Genomic DNA, 19,449 nt, shown 5'->3' with positions numbered 1-19,449 from the left:
AGGAAGCAAAACTGCTGTAATATTTCAGGATAAACAGTTTGATTTCCTTAATTATATTGTTCAAAGATTGGACATACAAAATAACACTAATCCCATAAAACAAATACCTGTCCACAAAATATCCAATAACTGGAGCTTCATGAGTTGTATTGGGTGGTTTCCAAGTAACAATAACATAATCTCTGTTTGCATCATGACACTTCACATCCATTGGTGCTCCTGGTGCCCCTATTACTAGTGCATTTGCATCTGAAACCAAGGAGAAGTGCAAATGAAATCAGATTTGGCTAGGACTCAATGGATATTGTAAAGATGGCACATGGTGCCTCATTCTGGATCTCAGTTAAACTCAATTGAGGAGTAAATCCACTGGCATTAAAAAGTCAAATCCTAAACCTTCCAGACTGGCATTTCAGTACACTACATCATGGTTCATTTATGCGAGAGAGAGAGAGAGAGAGAGAGAGAGAGAGAGAGAGAGAGAGAGAGAGAGAGAGCGCTTGCCTCTGTGCTATTGAATCAATTGTAATCTCATAAAGTAAAGGGTCTTATGTATATGAAGAAATGTTCTTTCATAGGCATATTACATACTTTCCGCGTGTGCCCCCCCCACTACACGTGTGTAGTGTAGTGTAGTGTAGTGAGCAAATATCCTGTCAAAACTCCAACAGTCCTGACTCCCCAACAGTTCAAAGATCCATTAGTGGGTACAAGTTAGAGGCAGACACTGTGAACACTGAGCTTCTGTGTCCTGCTTCCACCACCTTTAGTCTTGTGAGGCAGAATTCTCTATCCTTTCATTGTTTCTTGAAAAACAATGGCGGCCTTCCTCCAAGGAGTCCAAAGTGGTGTATATGGTTATGTTTATTCTCACAACAGCCCTGTGAGGTAAGTGAGGCTGAGAGAGATGTGACTGGCCCAGAGTTACCCAGTGAGTTTTATGGCTGAATGGAGATTTGAACTCAGGTCTCCCCGGTCCTGGTCCAGCACTCTAACCACTACACCACACTGGCTCCCTTACTTCCAAATAAGAGCCAAATTGCCAAAGAGTATAAATCAGCACAGCTCCATTGCTTTCAGCAGACAATGCTTAGGAGTCTGCCTGAACAGAATCTAAAAGCTGCACATATAAAACTGTGCTCATTTAAAAGAAATAAAAATGGAAAGTTGAGCTTCTGCCCATAAGGACTTGTGTAACCTTATTCTGACTTGCATGGGGAATTGTGAATGTAAATGTGAGGTCAAATGATGCCCCTCTGTCTATTTTAATGTATTCACTCCTTTTCATTCATGGGCAGGAAAATTTTTTTTAACTCTTTAAGTATTCCTGTTGCTTCCCTTACTCAGGCATTACATAGCTTGGGCTAGATTCTCTACTGGGTGTGGACATTGTAATGGGGACACAAAAGTTCCAAACTGGTCTCTTTGTGACAGTCAGTTACAACTGTCATGATTCAAATTAAGTCCCTCCTGTTTTTCAGACAGCAGGCTTTACCTCAGGTTTACCATGAGGCTTTACTGCGAGTTCAGGGCATAACAGATACACTGTCACAAAAAAGAGGATTTTTTTTACCCCGGACATAAATTGGGCTAGGTTCTAATACGGAAGGAAAAACCCAAATTGTGTGTGAAGTGCTCTCTGAATTATAACATGGACTTCAGTGCAAATCTGGCTGGTATGTGAACACACACACCACCTCCCAAAGTAAAGTCACTATAAAGTCACCATCTGAAAGAGTTCCTGGGCACGTGACCCCTAACCAGGGTCAGGTAGAAACAGTCAATGGAGCCTTAGCTTTTTCAGCTCTGATGGCGAGAGACATAATAAATGGAGTAGTATGCAACAAGGGGGGGGGGAATAAATGCCATACCTCTCACAAACAGAAATGCACTATATTCATTCACTCCACCTTTGGAGACTATGCGCAGTGTGTATAAACCTTCATCATCCTTGTTCAGGTGGCTGAAAGACAGTGCTGCCTGACCTTCCCCAAAGTATGGTTTTGTCCACTTGGATTCTTTCATGAGCACATCTGCAAGAGAATTGCAATTAAGCATATGTCATCCTGTTAGCATCGATGATTGACCCTCATCCGATTCTACCCTGCATGATTCATTGAGACAGCCATTGTAGGGAAAATTTATTCAGTAGGGAGTTGAAATATTCTGAAATTCTACCTTTAAGGACTGAACTGTCAACCTTCAAATTTATGCCACCTGTGATTATATAAAGATGAACGTGCTCTATTTTTGTACTATTCTGCACTGTCCCTTGGAGACCTAACAACCGGATGTCTTCCCATTGCCATTTTAAATAAACAAACCCACCTAGACACACACACACACACACACACAGAGTTCTTTTGAAGCCATGTAATGAAAATCTAATCTAGGGCATAATCCAGCCAAAGTTAAGCACTTTTAAGTCATATTGATTTCAATGGAAGCAAGTTAAGCACATACTTTGCTTTTCCACTGAAATCAATGGGACTTAAAAAGGCTTAACTTTGGCTGGATGGCGTCCTTAATCAGGAGTTATCACTCTATGCACTTTTGATCCTTTTTAATAAACTTCCCCACTGAACGTGTGTGTCAGATTAAATTGAAGGAGGAAAAATGACTTAAGGCCAGAATTCAGTTTAATCTGATGCCTGCTATAAATACACACTTAATTTAAAATCTTGTGGGCATTCCTGCTGAGCAGTGAATCAAATTAAGTTTGAATTTCTCACAGGTGAGAGGTTGTGACTCAAGATTAATGTAAATTAATCTGATTGACTAGTGCAATTGATGCAATGAAATGTGCAGAATATTTTAATTTTTCTTGAGAAGTTTCTACCTGTTCCTAAATACTGTTGTTCCTGGCTATTATCTCAATAATTGATTGGTTGCTTTTATTCTGTTTTCCACCCCAGTTCCCTAGAGCTGTTCTGTACAGAACTATTCTAATCAATGCAGCCCTTTTATAAAGAGCATTTCGCAGAACTTTGCCTGAACAGTCCACTGTTGCTGCAATAAAATGCACACAGGCTACTTTAAAAGATATCAGAAGGGCACCTGGACAGAGACTACATGTATTGGACAGTCAAGAGACCATGATTGACAACTGTGCCACACATTTTCACACAAGGCTGGCAGTAACACACAACCATCTGCTTAAACAGGTCAAAACAATGGCTGACATCCTGACTAATGCAGTATCGGTGCTACGTGAGATGAGCTCATGCTGTGGGTGGATTCAACTAACTCAGCAGCAGCTATAGCGCAGAGTGGGGGCTAACTTATGTCTCTGGGTACTTTACAAAAAAACCCAGTACAAATTAAAACAGAATTAAAACATTTAAAGAATTTAAAATTTAACACAAAACTGTTAAAAACTATATAAAAACTGTAAATCTAATTAAAAGCCTGGCTGAACAAATGTGTCTTAACTCCCTTCTTAAAAGTTGTCAGAGATAGGGAGGCTCTTATTGTGCTGTGTAAGTTGGGAACTCGTCAGCAGCTCCAGAATTTCTTCACACAGCATAAGTGCTGCGTAAGTCAGGATTTTGGGCAATCTGTTTTTCTGTCACTTGTATAGTTTCTGTATGTTTTATTCTGATGAAAATGTGTCATGCTGCAATATCTGTGTCTCATCTCTTCATCAGAAACTCATCTGAATATTTCCTATATGTTGCTTTTTAGATACTGCCTATATCGTTTTGCTTGGATGGTCTGCAAAGTTATTTTAACAACACATATAAGTATGTATGTATGTATTGATGCCTGCTAACTGAGCAAAGAGACACCTTTTAAAGTGGTGATTCTCTTATATTTAGCAGGGAGAGAGCAACTGTCATCATCGGGAGAGGGCATAACCTCCCTAAATGCCTTCCTGGAGTCAGTAATGGGCTGGATGAGGGATAACAAACTGAGACTGAATCCAGATAAGAAGGAGGTACTCATTGTGTGTGGTCGGAACTCGAGAGACAATTTTGAACTGCCTGTTCTGGATGGGGTCACACTTACCCAGAAGGAACAGGTACGCAGTCTAGGGGTGCTTCTGGATCCATGTATCTCCTTGGTGTCCCAGGTTGAGACAGTGGCCAGAAGTGCCATCTATCAGCTTCGGCTGATATGCCAGCTACATGCATTTCTTGAGTTAGACTACCTCAAAACAGTGGTACATTTGCTGGTAACTTCCAGACTGGATTATGGCAATGCGCTCTACGTGGGGCTGCCCTTGTACATAGTCCGGAAACTACAGTTGGTCCAGAATGCGGCAGTCAGGCTAGTCTCTGGGTCATCTAGGAGAGACCATATTACTCCCGTATTGAAGGAGTTACACTGGCTGCCAATATGTTTCCGGGCAAAATACAAGGTGTTGGTCATAACCTATAAAGCCCTAAACAGCTTGGGCCCTAGGTTTTTAAGAGAACGTCTTCTTCGTTATGAACCCCACTGCTCATTGAGATCATCAGGAGAGGTCCGTCTGCATTTGCCACCAGCTTGGCTGGTGGCTACTCAGGGACGGGCCTTCTCCATTGCTGCCCCGAGGGTTTGGAATGCACTCCCTAGTGAAATAAGAGCCTCCCCATCTCTGACAACTTTTTAAAAGTTTCTAAAGATGCATTTCTTCACCCAGACTTTTAACTGATATTGTTTTGATTGTTTTAATATCATTTTTAGAATATTGTTTTAAAATTTTAAATTGTGTTTTAGATTTCTTGCTTTTAAATTTTTTGTTTTTGTTTTTAATTAATGTTTTACTTTTTAATCTTGTTGTAAACTGCCCAGAGACATAAATTTTGGGCAGTGTAAAAATATGATAAACAAACAAACAAACAAACAAACAAACAAACAAACAAACAAACTGGCCCTATCCAACTCCAGTACAGCATCCTTCCAGTGGCTGTGGCTGATGTCTATTATGTTTCTTTTTTAGATTGTCAGCCCTTTGGGGACAGGGAGCCATTTTATTTATTTATTTATTTGTAAATCGCTTTGGGAATTTTTGTTGAAAAGTGGTATATAAATATAAATGTTCATCATTGTCATAGTAGTAGAGTGGTGGCCCATGAACACACTGCGGCGGGGGAGGCACCTTTAAGAGTAAATGCATTAGGTGCTTACCTCCACAGCTGCCACACCTGAATGCTGTGCAGAGAAGTGGCATGCCACCCAGCAGCCCCTGCGGTGGGGAATTGCCGCCACCACTTACCCGGCTGCTGGTGGGGGCTTGGCTCCATGTCAGCAAGGTGAGTGGCGGCAGTGATTCCACACACACACCCCAGGGGCTGCTGGGCGGCACACCACTTCTCTGCACAGCATTCAGGTGTGGTGGCTGTGGAGGTAAGCACCTAATGCATTTACTCTTAAAAGTGCCTCCCGCCATCCCCACCCCTCAGCAGCGTGTTCATGGGCCGCCACTGTAGTAGTAGGAGTAGTAGCAGCAGCAAAGATCTGGGCTGAATACAAGGCAGGATAATTACTCTACTAGAAAATTAGGTCACTTATTCAATTTTCTGAAAAAGATGTTGTTAATTTGCTTGAGCTTTTAGGATTGATTTATCAAAAGAAAAGTTCATTCTGGATTACACAGGAATTTCTATAAAACACTAAACCTGAAGAGGAAAGCCATAGCTTTTGAGCTTGAGTGCCAATCAATTACTAATTAACTAAATATAAAGGTTCAATGACAACATTTCCACAGGCTGCCAATCTCTACTTGTCTACGTAAGCAACGTGGACGCTAGCCCATACTACTACTACTACTACTACTACTACTACTACTACTACAAATATTTATATACTAATTCACAATATAATTCTTAAGTCTTGGTTGCTGGAAGAAAGTATGGATATTTTATACTCATTTCCTGTCAGTGGACACCACCATCAGCTTAGGGACTCAAGCTCTTCACATTGAAAAAGAACCAAAAATGCAATCAGTGATCACCATCCATATTCTAGGAGGTAACAAACAGAAGCCTGAATATCTATATAATTATTTCTCTAAGCCGGCCAGATGTGCATGGTGGGCGGAAATGCGTGGGGATGTGTGGGGATGTGTGGCGGGCAGGCCCAGGCCCAGGCTTGGTCACCAGGAGGGGAGAAAGAAAGTGGGGGGCAGAAGCGAGAGGTGGTGGCGGTGAGGAGGAGGCAGCAATGGCAAGGAGAGGTGGCTGGACCACCAGGAAGAGGAGGAGGCGGTGGGCAGCATAGCTGTGTCACTGAGAGAAGCCCAGGTGGGTGGGCGGCCAGCAGAGCTGCGCCGCACCCACGGGGATGAGAGGAGACGGGCAGTGGAGCTGCACCACCAAGAGGAGCCCAGGCGGGTGGGGGCAGAGCAGGGGAGACTGGGGCAGAAGATAGGGGGAGGGCAGGAAAGACAGGGGCAGAAGGTAGGGGGAGGGAACTGCCGGCCCGAAAGCGCGCACAGTATTATTAATTCTTGTAGACATTGCCACGCCCCCGCTGCAGCTGTGACCAATGGTGGGCCTAGAGGGGGTGAGGAGGAGGAGGGGAAAGAGGATGGAGCCAAAGCCGAGGAGGAAGGCTTGGGGGGAGGGGAGTGGGGCAGAAGGCTTGGAGGGAGTGTACTGCCCCACAGATGCTCTGTGTGAGATCAGCTAGTATCCATATAAATGCTCTTGTGTATACTGGGGCAGATATTAGTTGATTTCACATGGTCATTCTATAACTATCTGTCTCCATTGCCTGTCTCTTTCCTTACATTATTCCATGTGTTTTGGAACCCAACAAATTCAGTTTAGTAATTTAACCATAGTCCATCCCTTATTACAATGGTTTAATACTACCATTTTTAAAGCACTAAAAATTTATTTTATGATTAGGGGTTTTTTCCCATTATTAAACAATGGAACCTACTATGATACTTTTCTACAGAAGGATTCTAATAAACAGCACCTTGCAATTTGTCTGAGAATCATTTGTATTAGCAAATTTTTCAAAACAATAATCATTTGAATAGCTAATGTTTGAGGAGACATGGTTTCTTTGCCTTTTGCCTGGGATTCCTGTGCATGACTTAAATCAAATGGTCGTGTCCACTGACAGGAGATGAGTGTAAGATAATTAAATTCTAATATGCAAACAGGAGTTGCTCACAATGGACACCACACAAGTAGCTGGTCATGGATAAGCACCACTGAAACCAATGAGGCAAATTAGTCATGATCAGCTTAGTCTGGATGATGCACACTGGTTGACATACTGACTAATGAAGTGAGTGTGCAGCAAAGGAAGCACATGTGTACAAGCTCCAGACTACAGCAGTGTTGGCACTGGCTCAGGGAAGGGTAAGTTTTGCTGCTCAAACCTTCCCTCTAAAGGTCTCTTTGCCAACTGAAAATATTCCCTTGAGGGCTGCACAGCCCTCAGGGATGTATTTCTGTGTGGCACAAGGGCTCCCTGGGGAAGGGGAGGTCATCAAAAATTGCTCCTTCCCCAGTGCACTGATGCTTCATCTGGAAACACTATTATTCTGATCCTCTTGCTGAACCAGTGGTTCCTTAGTCAGAATGTCAGCCATTGATAGTACAGGGCAGCTGTGTGGAAGGAAGAACAACAGCTAGATTCTCTCCTCATTCTCCCAAGCAAACAGCGGATCAATATGATTGCCAGTTGTCTGATACCTGGCAGAGATGGATCAGGGCCTTCACAAATGATTTTGGAATGGGATTTCTAGTACTTTAATCTCCAATGATTTTGGAATGGGATTTCTAGTACTTTAATCTCCAACAAGAATCTGAAATGTGTCTTTTTCCACAATGTGTGAACCACACCACAGCAGCTGATATTTAATATATACTGTATCCCCCAGAGTTTAATGGCTGATAAATGCTTTAAACTCTCATAATTTGGAGCAGGCACAGTATGCTTATAGGCCTAATTAGCAGAAGGAAGCCACAGAAGTCCATCTCAGCAGCTTGTCTTTCATATAATTAACTCAGAAAGGGAGATGGAGAAAAAATAAAATATTATTTTAATAACTAAAAAAAGTGAAGCATGACTTGCATGACATGGGCAATGCAAACCTGGCTTTTTATGTAGAAGTAATCTAAAATCAGAACCTTTTAGGAGAAGAGTCATCATACTCAGTCTATTAGTAAGTAACCTTCTTATTTAAAAGGTTTTTCTACCAGATTTCTGGTCTAACACTATTAATAATGGAATGTGGAAGCCACAGCAGATTTGCATAGCGATAGCTGTCATCTTAAGAACATTTGCTGTTCTTGGGAAGGTGAAGAAGCATCCCAAGGACACCTACAGTGCAGGCTTCCAAGTGATAGCACCATATGATCCCTCTTGAAACACTCAACAACAATTTTAGGTCAGACCCAGACTTTTAAAAACTCTTACCATCTCTGTACCACTCAGCACGAGGTCGAAGACGGGTCAGCTCTGGTGTGACCAGAAGACTACATCTGAGGGTCAGTGTTTCCCCTTCCATGCCAAAGGTGACACCAAACTTCTCCAAAAACTGAACATCAAAATGGGTGAAGCATATGTCCAATGGCATAGGCACTGTATGCAAAGTGAGAATAAGTCTAGTGAGACGTACTGATGAAGAAATACAAATTATACATAATTTAAAGACACTCCTTCATTCTGGAGCAGTGATGATGCAGAGGACTAAGGGGCACATTCAAAGGCTGAAGACAAATAATACTTTTCCAGAGAGTTAAAGGTGGTACGATAGAGATGTTATGCCGGTGTTATGTCCACCAATCTCACTATTGCTCTGGCAAATCTCTCTCTAATTCTTTGATGTATGCTTTTGAATAAACCAAAGGATGAAAAAAATATATACTTTGGTATATATTCTTGCATTGTCAAATGGTAATGGCATTAAATAAATAATACCATTATTTATTTAAACAGTTAAATATTTATTTAAATAGTTTATGTAAATAGTCACAACCAAGTTCCAGATCTCACCTATCCACCTTTTCATCCCCATCCTATCTTCCCTAGGTATTATTTTTATTCAGTCCACTCTGTGATTTATAGCTGGCCCCAATCCAGCCTTCACTGATCATGTCAGTTGTGTGTGTGGTTTCCAAGGGGTATGAGAAACGTGTGCTCAAAGCAAATTTTCTCGATGAGGTAAAAGGAGTTTGTGCACACCCACTATCTATTTGAAAAATGTTCAAAAAAGAAAGAAAATTGAACAATGTTCTCAGGAAGAACTGGTCCCTCTTGCTCAACACTGAACCCAAAGATGAAAGTTTTCCAGTTATTAGTAATTATTTTTTGAAGTTTCATACCACTTTACAAACTCATGCAAAAATTGGGAGGACAATTTTAAGAGCTAAACATTCACTACAATATAGTTTAGTCTCCCACAGAGGTTTAAAGTGTTGAATGTACATTGGTGAGCTTCTTGGGGGTGGGAGAGTTCCACAAAACCAGGGCTGAGAAGGGTCTGCTATTAGCCCCTGCAGATATTATTTGTCAGGAGGTATAACCCAAGAGATGCTACCTGCTGAAGTGTAGGAAAAGTCGGAGAGGAAAGCTCTTTCAAAGAGGCAACTCAAGATATATTGGTCCCATGGCTTATATATAACCTTGAAGCCACTTGTATTTTTCTTGAAAAAAAGAGTGCCACTGGTTTCTCAAACCCAAATGACTGTGATCTATTTCAAAGTTGACTTACAGTGACCATACAGGAGTCCAGCAGGGTATGGCTCTTCATCCCCTCTGTACCCTGGAACAAAACAACAGCTGTAGTACAAAGCACATGAGAGAGCCCAGCTTATATGTATTCCAAGTTCAGCTCTTTCTGGCTTACTTACTCCTCACAATTACAGCTGCATTGGTGGATGCCTGTCCATGCACATTTGTTGCCACTGCGGTATAAGTGGCGGTGTCATCATAGTGAGATCTAAATAGGATAAAAAGAGATGTGCATTAAAGAGAAATATAATCATTTATATTCACTTTCAAATGCTGACATATGAGAGAGGAGTGTAATCTAGCAGACCTGAACACCACATGAGTCACCAAGCCAAATGTAGCTCTCTACTCATGCATGGTAGCCACCATGGGCTCCATAAACCTGTTTTTACTGCCTAGGACCATAAAAATGGAGGGAGTGGGGTGGACTGACATTGTTAATCGCCTGGAAGGCCATAATAAGCAACGGGTGGGCCATCTTCAGCTCAGTGGGTCACAAGCTTCATGGGCTTTGCCGTTTCCCCCATCATTGCAAAATTATAATGGGAGAAGCTATAGCTGTGGGTTTCACCTTCCTCAGCTTTGAAAGAAAGAAACAAGAGGGTCTTATCTGGATGGAAGATGGCCAACCGAACATGAAGAACTCTGCATGTTCATGCGTGTGTGTCTCTGCGTGTACAGACATCTGCAGTTGCATATTTCTACAGTCGCGTATATCGCACTTCATGGCTGAAGCAAGGGCAAACAAAGCAATTGTATGCCTGCTGAGCTGATAGTCCTAACTATGCTGCCAAATCACATGGGGAGGTATGCATGCGCATGTGTCCTCCCGACCCAGCGCCACCCTGCTACCATATAATCAAGTGGAGGGGCAAGATGCCTGACATTCCCATTACTGCATGAATTTAAATCACCATGTGATTATGCAGTAGCGAGACAGTGAGGCAGAATGTGCACCACATGCACACATATGCACCTCACCAAACATTTGGGCAAGGCAGTATTGTCCGAAGCAGCCCATAATGCATGGAAAGCAAAAGCAAAGTCAAGGTTATGCATTCTTGTCTTCCTGTCGTAGTTGTGATTCTATCACAGCTTACAAGAGCCGAAAGAGAGCCTTAAAGTGCGAAAGCATTTTCAGTGGCCCCTACTAGCTGCAGCTTTTTCATCTCTTCGTATGCTCCTAAAGATACTTTGTTAAAGAAAGGGACATCAGCTCTCTGCTTCCCTCCCTCACAGAGGGGCATCACCTGCTTCTAGCCCTTCTGCACAAATTCAGCAAGATAAACACAGACGGACCAAGAAACTTTACTAGATCTGGACCAAAATCATTTCAGAGCACAAGATGCTTACATAATAGTCCGCATTAACAAGGAACTGGACTAGTGGTAGAATTATTCACAAGATGAGCCCCTGCCCCCACTTCTTCCAGAGAAACACAAGGGGGGGGGGAGAAAAGTGTGAGTGGTCACCCAGCTGGCAGAGGGGGGCCCTCCAGAGGCCCAGGGACATTTCCACCCCTATCTGTTCAATTATAGCTGTGCCCTAGTCCAGCTTCCTCGTAGCTTTTCTATGAAAACAACAAACTGACATAACAGCAGTCTGGATGTTGATTCAGTCTTGCCCCTTCATTGTTTTAACAAAACCAAAACCTATTTTTTAAAAAAGCAAAGCTGCTCTGGGGACGACACGAGGATTGCTGGGTTTGCAATGTCACAGGCACTCGCCAGTCAATAATGTGCACAGTCAGCTGCCATGCACACTCCTACACTGGTTTTCCCTAACTGAAAATAGGTGCTTGCATAGGCTTGTGTGAAATCCAGTTATGTCCTAACCAGAGCTGTCTATCTGCTGTGCAAACTCCCCGCTGCTGCCACCTCCAACCCTCACCCCCCACGTCACGACTTTGAAGTTTCCATGACTTTAATGGAACATTTGGCATGCCTGCATCAGATTTCCCCTCCAAATATCAATGTGTCACCACCTTCTTTTAAAGTCAGGTGAATAAATGTTGCTTTCACAGTTGCCTGTGAACACACAATTCAACAGACTAGAACTACACAGAGAATTTGGATCTCAAGTGTGACGGGGCTGTAGATTTTGTGGCATGCTACATAGTTTATGAGAGAAAAGAAAGGCAAATATGTCACAGCCCTGCTTTATGTAAGGGAAAAGAACAGGAAGAAGATGAGGAAAGAAGAAAAAGAGGAAAAGGACAGACTTGTAGCCACAGCCTCCACTGTGCGCACTATGTCTTTTACACAACACTGAGAAGTAGAATATGCACAACTTCATCTCGATATCTTGCTTACAAATGATAGAAAATCTGAAACACTGCTCTAGCGATATATAAGGATTATAGCTCCTCCTAGAGGCAGATCATCACTCCTGCATTGCAAAAGTAAAATCTTAGGCAAAGCAGCGCAATTCATAATCATAGAGTACTGAATAGAGAGTGCTATTTTACTTAACACACATTTATATACCACCCCAAACGCAAGTCTCTCATCACAAAATTGCATTCCATAGCCACCAGGAGGGGTGGGGGAACGATGTTGTGGATGCAAGGAATATACTTGCATTGAATTAGCATGGATTACAGTGGATTATTTCAAAGCACAAACTGTACTCAAAACTGTTTCCAGACTTTTAAAAGGTTAAACTGATGGGTTAAATTATGACGTCTTCCTCTCTTAAGATGTTTTGAATGCTGACTAATTAATTTAGCCTATATAATAATATCATGCATCGTATTCCTATTCAAGTTTGTATTAAAATCATTTTACAAAATACAGAAAGAAATGTAAATATTGACATATTACTCAGCATTAACATTGAGGCATAAAATCCAGCAATAAGGAAAAACTATAGTGTAGCATGAACTTTCTTCATAAGAACATAAGACTTTCCCTTGTTGAATCTGACCAAAGTCTATCTGGTCCAGAATTCTATTTACATAGCAGCCAGGCCAGCCAAGTGACTCTGGAAAGTCACAAGCAGGGAATGAAGGTGAGATCCTTCCCATTTTGTTTGTCCCCAGCAACTGATAATCAGTAGTATACTCAGAGGCACTCTTACCCCTGGACTTCAGGGCCGAAGTCCAGGGCTTCCACAGGCCCTGGGAGCCCCCAAATCTTCTTGAGTCTGTCATGGGTAGTGTGGGTGCCCGGCCAAGCATGATGATGCTTAATTTGCAGGGGAGATGGGGCCTCCAAAGGCCTTTAGGTCTAGGCTCCAAAATTACCTAGGTGCATCTCTGAATATACTGCTTTCAAGGACTACAGTATGCACTACTGGTTGGCAGCAGTGGCTGTCATTTCTTTTTCCCTTTCAAACTTCTTTTGCAAGTTGTATAGTGCTGGCTGCATCACCAGCAGTGGTGAAATTCTCGTTAAGAATTGGCTCCCACCCTGGTAGCCACCATTTTATTTCCCAGAAGCCTCCTCCAAACATGATGCACTGTTTATCATGATGTGCTGTCATTTCTGGATATAAACACATCACAGACATTGGAAGCCAGTTACCCAAAAGAGCTCCATCACTGTTGTTACTGCAGACCATAAGCAAACAACCAAGGGGGGAAAGTTCAGAATAATTTTAAAAAGAAAGGACAGTTGTCACCAGAAGTAAGCTGCCCTTGAAACTTTTTATTAATTTCTTAGCTCTCCAACTTCCAAAATGCCCATTTCCATCACCTGCAAAAGGGGCAGAGAAAGGGGTGGGGGCTAGAAGGAATGTCTCTACAGCTACCAAAAATAACCCAAACATCTTACAACATTTCAAATATAAAACACAAAAATCAGCATCCAAAGAACACGATTAATAGCAGCAGCACCCACAATAATTGAACACTCTAGCTTCAAGATCCTTACTTGCCTTCATCACAAGAGCATCACTGGTGGAGAGCATTTCCCCCATTCTTTTATATTTCCCCAAGGAAAATAGTTTGACATTTTTTAAAAAACCCTCCCCTACCACTGCTTCTCCGATCAAATTAGCAGCCTAACTCCAGTCCAACGTCTGCTCTGCAATAAACAAAAATATGTCAGCTAGATCTTCTGTAATTTGGCCCATAGAAAAGCTGGAAATAATCCAGTGATGAGCACTTAGAAATCTAGAGAATTTAACCTACAAGGAAAGACTGAAGGACATAGTCTCCTTATATCTGAACAAAACTGAGAGAGGATTTGACACCAGATTTCAAATAAAAGCCAACAGGAATAATAAAATAACAACAACAATAAAGGGCTCAAACTGAAGCTGAAAAGATTTAGGAAGCACTTTTTAACTCCAAGCTCAGTAGAGCACAATGCCAGGTTGACTAGGGGTGAGGTGAAATATGTTTAGCTCAGTATTATCTACACAGACTGGCAGCAGCTTTTGAGGATTTCAGACAGGGGTCTTCTCCTAAGTTTAATTGGAGATGCCAGGGGTTGAACTTGGGACCTTCTGCTTTCAATGCATGTGTTTTACCTCTGAACTGCCAATACTCTTCATTCCTGGCGGCTTCTAATCAGGTTAGGCAAGCACTTAGTTGGAGTAGTTCATGTAGTTTTGAACCCAGATACAGGATGAGCAGAGTGTATCTTGAGTTATCCTCCAGCCAGTAGGGTTACTAACTTTTGAAATAACAACAACAAAAAATTCTAGTATCTGGGCAAGCTGGGGGGCATCATCAGAATGGATTAGGGTGTGACATTTAAAGTAAATCTGATTTAATGTACATCTGGGGACAGAGCCTAGCTGCTTTTGGTGGATCTGGAAGCAGAATCCAAAACAAAATCGCTTCCTTCACCTAAAATGTGCAGGTTTTTTTAAAGGTGAAGGGGGGAAGAAAAGGATGAGAATGGAAGAAATGCCTTTGGCAACTGAGCCCCCCCCCCCCCCCAAAATCAATGTTGGTTTATTTATTTATTTATTTATTTATTTATTTTTATTCATTCAATTTCTATACCGCTCTTCCAAAAATGACTCAGAGTGGTTTACACAGAGAAATAACAAATAAATAAGATGGATCCCTGTCCCCAAAGGGCTCACAATCTAAAAAGAAACATAAGATAGACACCAGCAACAGTCACTGGAGGTGCTGTGCTGGGGGTGGATAGGGCCAGTTACTCTCCCCCTGCTAAATAAAGAGAATCACCATGTTAAAAGGTGCCTCTTTGCCTAGTTGGCAAGGGATGTTTTCTGGTCAACTGGCAAGCCAACTTGCAAACAGTTATGTCCATTACAGATCCCTCTTTTACATGCTTAATTTTGAGTAGGATTCCTGCTTCTTAAGGAGAGTTGGGTTGGCTTCATTGACCCATGGGGACCCTTCCAGCTCTCTGTTTCTATTATTCTTTGATTCTACAATGGGAGCTTATATTGTTATGTTGATCCAAACAATCCAGGAAAGGAAAAACCCTGTCGGAATTTATTTATTTATTTATTTATTTATTTATTTATTTATTTATTTTATTTTTACATTTATAGCCCTCTCTTCCTCCAAGGAGCCCAGAGCAGTGTACTACATACCTGAGTTTCTCCTCACAACAACCCTGTGAAGTAGGTCAGGCTGAGAGAACAGTGATTGGCCCAAAGTCACCCAGCTAGTATCATGGAATTGGTCAGTTCCTCCTGAAAAGAAGTTTCTGAGGTTTTCTTTTCACATAAGAAACACTTTGATTATGGGGAGTTTAAAACATGAATATAAAAATCTGGATCAAGCCTGTACAACTTGCAGGTTAGAAAACCAAACACAGCCCACCCACAGAGGCGTAACTAGGGAAAATGGCGCCCGGGGCAAGCACTGAAATGGCGCCCCCCGCCCCCCCGCCCCCAACATACTACATTATACTTAGGTTTTTCCTCACAAGTGCCCGCCGCCGCCGCCGCCAAGCCAGGCCACTGACTGGCCACCAGGCGCCAGCAAAACAATGGGGGGGGCGCAGGCGGCGTGGAAGGGACCGCTCGTGGGGGAGGGGGTGCCGACGCGCTCCTTTGACTGCTGCAGCGCTGCTGCACTGAGCAGGAAACATTTGTATTAACAAAAAAAATTAAAAAATTAAAAAAAATTTTTGGTCATGGCGGTGCCCCCCATGTGACCAGAAAATATGGCGCCCGGGGCACGTGCCCCCCCTGCCCCCCCTATAGTTACGCCTCTGCCCACCCACTATGTATGGAGGATCACTAAAGGGCTCAAGGGTCTGAGGCTGAAGCTGTGGGATATTATGGAAGACCTGGCAGGGTACATAGCTGCTGGGCTGTTTTTGCTTGGCAGCTCAAGGTTGAGCAGAACCTCTTCCTATAAATTTCAACAAATTGTAGATAGTTATCTTGGGTTATACATTGTATGTGTATTGTAAATTAAAAAATGAAGCCATTCATGCACATCACCATAATTATTAATCATATATTGCCATGGTGGATAATTCACTGAGCATAGGAGAAATCTCACATATGATGAAGGAGTTATACATTAGGCTTTCATTTGCTGATTCCAAAAGTAAGTGGAAACACAGGACAATTACAAAGCCGTGGAGGTCAGTGGGAAGCCATTTTGTCTTGTTGCTTATATCCAATAAACAGGTACATAAAAATCAAGAGCGCACAAAAATAGCCGCAGCACAAATACAAATGGGTACAGCATGGGATTGTAAAAATCAGAGCAAAAACTTGGCAGAATTTTGTACAGATGCATGAGCCTTCAGAGGGGCATATGTAGAGAGGAAAGTATATCCAGTTGCAAATTTAAAATGATGGGGTGATGCCACCTCTTTGGCTCCTCAAGAATTTTTCCACTGGAGCCAGGGAGCACCCAGTATATTCATAGGAATCAATGTCACACTTGCATCAGAAGGAAAAGTTCTCTGTATAAGCTTCAGAGAAGTGCTAAGATGACAGGCAAGACATTCCTAAGCTGCTTTAAGTGGCCATGTATCAGATGACTTGAAGCTCAGCATATTGGTATGAACAGCTGAGAAGAATACTGAAATAGGCAGAGAATCCTAACTGTTCCATATCCCCATAATTTAACAGTAAAAGATATTTGAATCATTCCAATATTTATAACTGAAAAAGGACTAACCAGATATTTTTTGTCCCCTCGCCCATGCCAAAAAAGAAGCAGGTTTTCAGGACTCAAAAAATTCGTTTCATATCTAATTAATCTAATAATGAATCTAATACCCCCCCTTTGGTAGTTTGGTATCTCCTGCAAACCAATCACAAATACAAGAAAATATCCAATAATAACTTGTTTCCTTTAGAAAGTTTCTTTTCTCTCTCTCTCTTTCCCCCCGCAAGAAATTTTCATTCAACTAAATTATTTGCTTCTGGTTTGGAAACCAGTTAATTTTAGTGACATCAGTTAATTTTACTGACGTCTGCTTATTGAAGGCACCTAATGGCGCAGCGGGGAAATGACTTGACTAACAAGCCAGAGGCTGCCGGTTTGAATCCCCGCTGGTATGTTTCCCAGACTATGGGAAACATCTATATTGGGCAGCAGCAATATAGGAAGATCATCTCATGCTGCGTGGGAGGAGGCAATGGTAAACCCCTCCTGTATTCTACCAAAGACAGCCGCAGGTCTCTGTCGTCGCCAAGAGTCGACAACAACACTATGGCACACTTTACCTTTACATGCTTGTTGAACAAGTCAGTTGTGAATTACCTGAGGACAATAGTGCTACGCACTAAGTCTCATCCTAGTGAATGCTAATGCTTGTCTTTGTGAACAAAGGTACAAGGATAAATTGTGTAATAAGAAAATAGTAATAAATAATAATAAACTTTGTTAGCCTCACCATAACAAATTGTCCAATCATGTACATGACTGGTCATTAGGAAAAAAGTGTGTACACACACACTTGTGAATATAGACTGTATTATGCAAACATTCATGGCTGCCGTTAAAAAAAACCCATTCCTCTCCCTAACCTCCGCCCCCCCCCCATCATTCCAAAGATGGTTGAGATGCGTGAAGAGGGAGTTCCTACATCCTTCCATCCTGTCATGTGAAGCCTGACCTGATTTTAGACTTACATTTCTTGGTACCAACAATATCTCCACCTCCACCTCAGCTTCATGCAGATTCATCCTGTAATATGGGGATAATAATACTGGACTACCTTAGAGGGCTGTTGTACAGACTACTGTGATGTAAAGCACTCTGCTCACTTTGAAAAGGTTCTAAGTAGCAGCTACAATAGGTGCCTTTCCTTATACAGTAATACAATTTAGTTTATTATATCATTTAGCCATAATTCACAACAGTGCACATGAATATTTAACTGGAAAGAAGAGCTCAGGAGATTATGATGAAATAGGCTAATAAGGATGTCAAATGGTGGCATAGGATCACCAGGCAATTTTATCAGTTAATAAAACCTAGGTGTCTTAATGTGCATGAGTGTAGAAAAGAGCACTTGGAAAGGAGAGAGAGAGAGAGATCCCCAGAAATGTTAAGGGAGAATATAACTCCGTGTTATCCAGCTACTCACTGGTACTCATTAATTTATCAACTGTCACTTAGACAACTATGTAAAAAGTAATGTGATTCAAGTTTTCCACTCGTATACATCACCAAACTTATCCAATTCTTTTTCATCTAGCTCTCCACCTAAGCAGGTTCACAAAAAATTCCATAAAGTGTCCAAAATTTTTCACATTCACTCAGACACACCTTAAGTCAGAAGGGCACCACGTGCTGGCAGTGAAGGAACACAGAAGAAAATACAAATTTAGATATTTCCCAGCATCCCTAATTCACTGGCCTTTCCTTAGATTCTAGGAATATTTTCCCCATAGTTCTTCTTTTGCAACTGGCTTCTAAGAAGCAATATCACCAAAATGTTATGAAGGCTGATATGATATGAGCCCCCTGCCCAAAAGTCAGTTTCTGAACAAAAAACTGCAGAAGACCACACATATTAAACTGGGGCAGGGCCCAAGCAGCTGTTAGAGGGGTTTGTGGTGAGGGTTAAATGCTTTTAATTTCTAGGAGAGCAAATAATTCCTCTCCTATCGTTCCTATAGAGAATGGCAGGTGTGGCTTGTGAACTCTCCTCCGGGTGTGGTGGTGGCAGGCGGCTTCTTTAAGGTAAACGGAACCAGTGTTCCGTGCCTCCCAGCAGCCCCTGCAGCGGGGAATTGTCTCCGCCACTCACCTGGCCGCTGGCGGGGGCTTGCCTTCACGGGAGCCAGATGAGTGGCGGAGGCGATTCCCCGCCGCGGGGGCTGCTGGGAGGCACGGAGCACCAGCTCCATTTACCTTAAAGAAGCCACCCGCCGCTCCCCTGGAGGCGTGTTCATGAGCCGCACCTGGGGAATGGATATGAGAGAATTTTTTTTAAATAACGGCTTTCGGGGTGTTTCTGTTTCTTCTGTTAGCATATGGCTGCTTCGGTTTTCTGCCAGTAGTTGCTGCAGAGGATGGCAGCCTGATTGATTTTAATCATCTGACTGGCCAAACCATCATTGACATTGTATAATTATGGCAGGTTGCACAGGGTTAAAGTTATGTATCAGTTTCATCTGTCTATGTTAAATCAGGACCACGCAATGCAAGACTCACAATCTTTATCTTCCCACTCCCAAGAAAAGTTGTTTCCCCTTTAAACAACTGACCTAGAGATAAAAATCATCATGTGATAGAAGGAATGTGGTCTGCTTAGGTCAGGGGTGAGGGGAAGCTTGAGAGGCTAGATCAGGCATCCTCAAACTGTGGCCCTCCAGATGTTGCTGAACTACAACTCCCAGCATGCCTAGAAACAATTTTTTGTG

General features: G+C 42.3%; 1 protein-coding gene across 3 annotated transcripts in view; it reads right to left on the bottom strand.

Annotated features, from left to right (window-relative positions):
* The window catches only part of MYOM2 (myomesin 2), a 119,917-nt gene that overhangs the window by 61,888 nt on the left and 38,580 nt on the right, over window positions 1–19,449 (bottom strand). For all 3 annotated transcript variants that reach the window (XM_053286188.1, XM_053286187.1, XM_053286189.1), the window contains exons 7-11: window positions 9,801–9,889; window positions 9,662–9,712; window positions 8,365–8,529; window positions 1,872–2,033; window positions 108–249 (exon numbers count right to left, since the gene is read on the bottom strand). In XM_053286188.1, coding sequence (XP_053142163.1) covers window positions 108–249; window positions 1,872–2,033; window positions 8,365–8,529; window positions 9,662–9,712; window positions 9,801–9,889 — 609 coding nt within the window. The remainder of the gene's footprint in view (window positions 1–107; window positions 250–1,871; window positions 2,034–8,364; window positions 8,530–9,661; window positions 9,713–9,800; window positions 9,890–19,449) is intronic.

This window comes from Hemicordylus capensis, chromosome 1 (genome assembly GCF_027244095.1).
Source record: "Hemicordylus capensis ecotype Gifberg chromosome 1, rHemCap1.1.pri, whole genome shotgun sequence".
In the NCBI taxonomy this organism is placed as follows: Eukaryota; Metazoa; Chordata; class Lepidosauria; order Squamata; family Cordylidae; genus Hemicordylus; species Hemicordylus capensis.
Note: the sequence above shows the minus strand (reverse complement) of the source record. Positions and strands in the feature narration are given on the sequence as shown.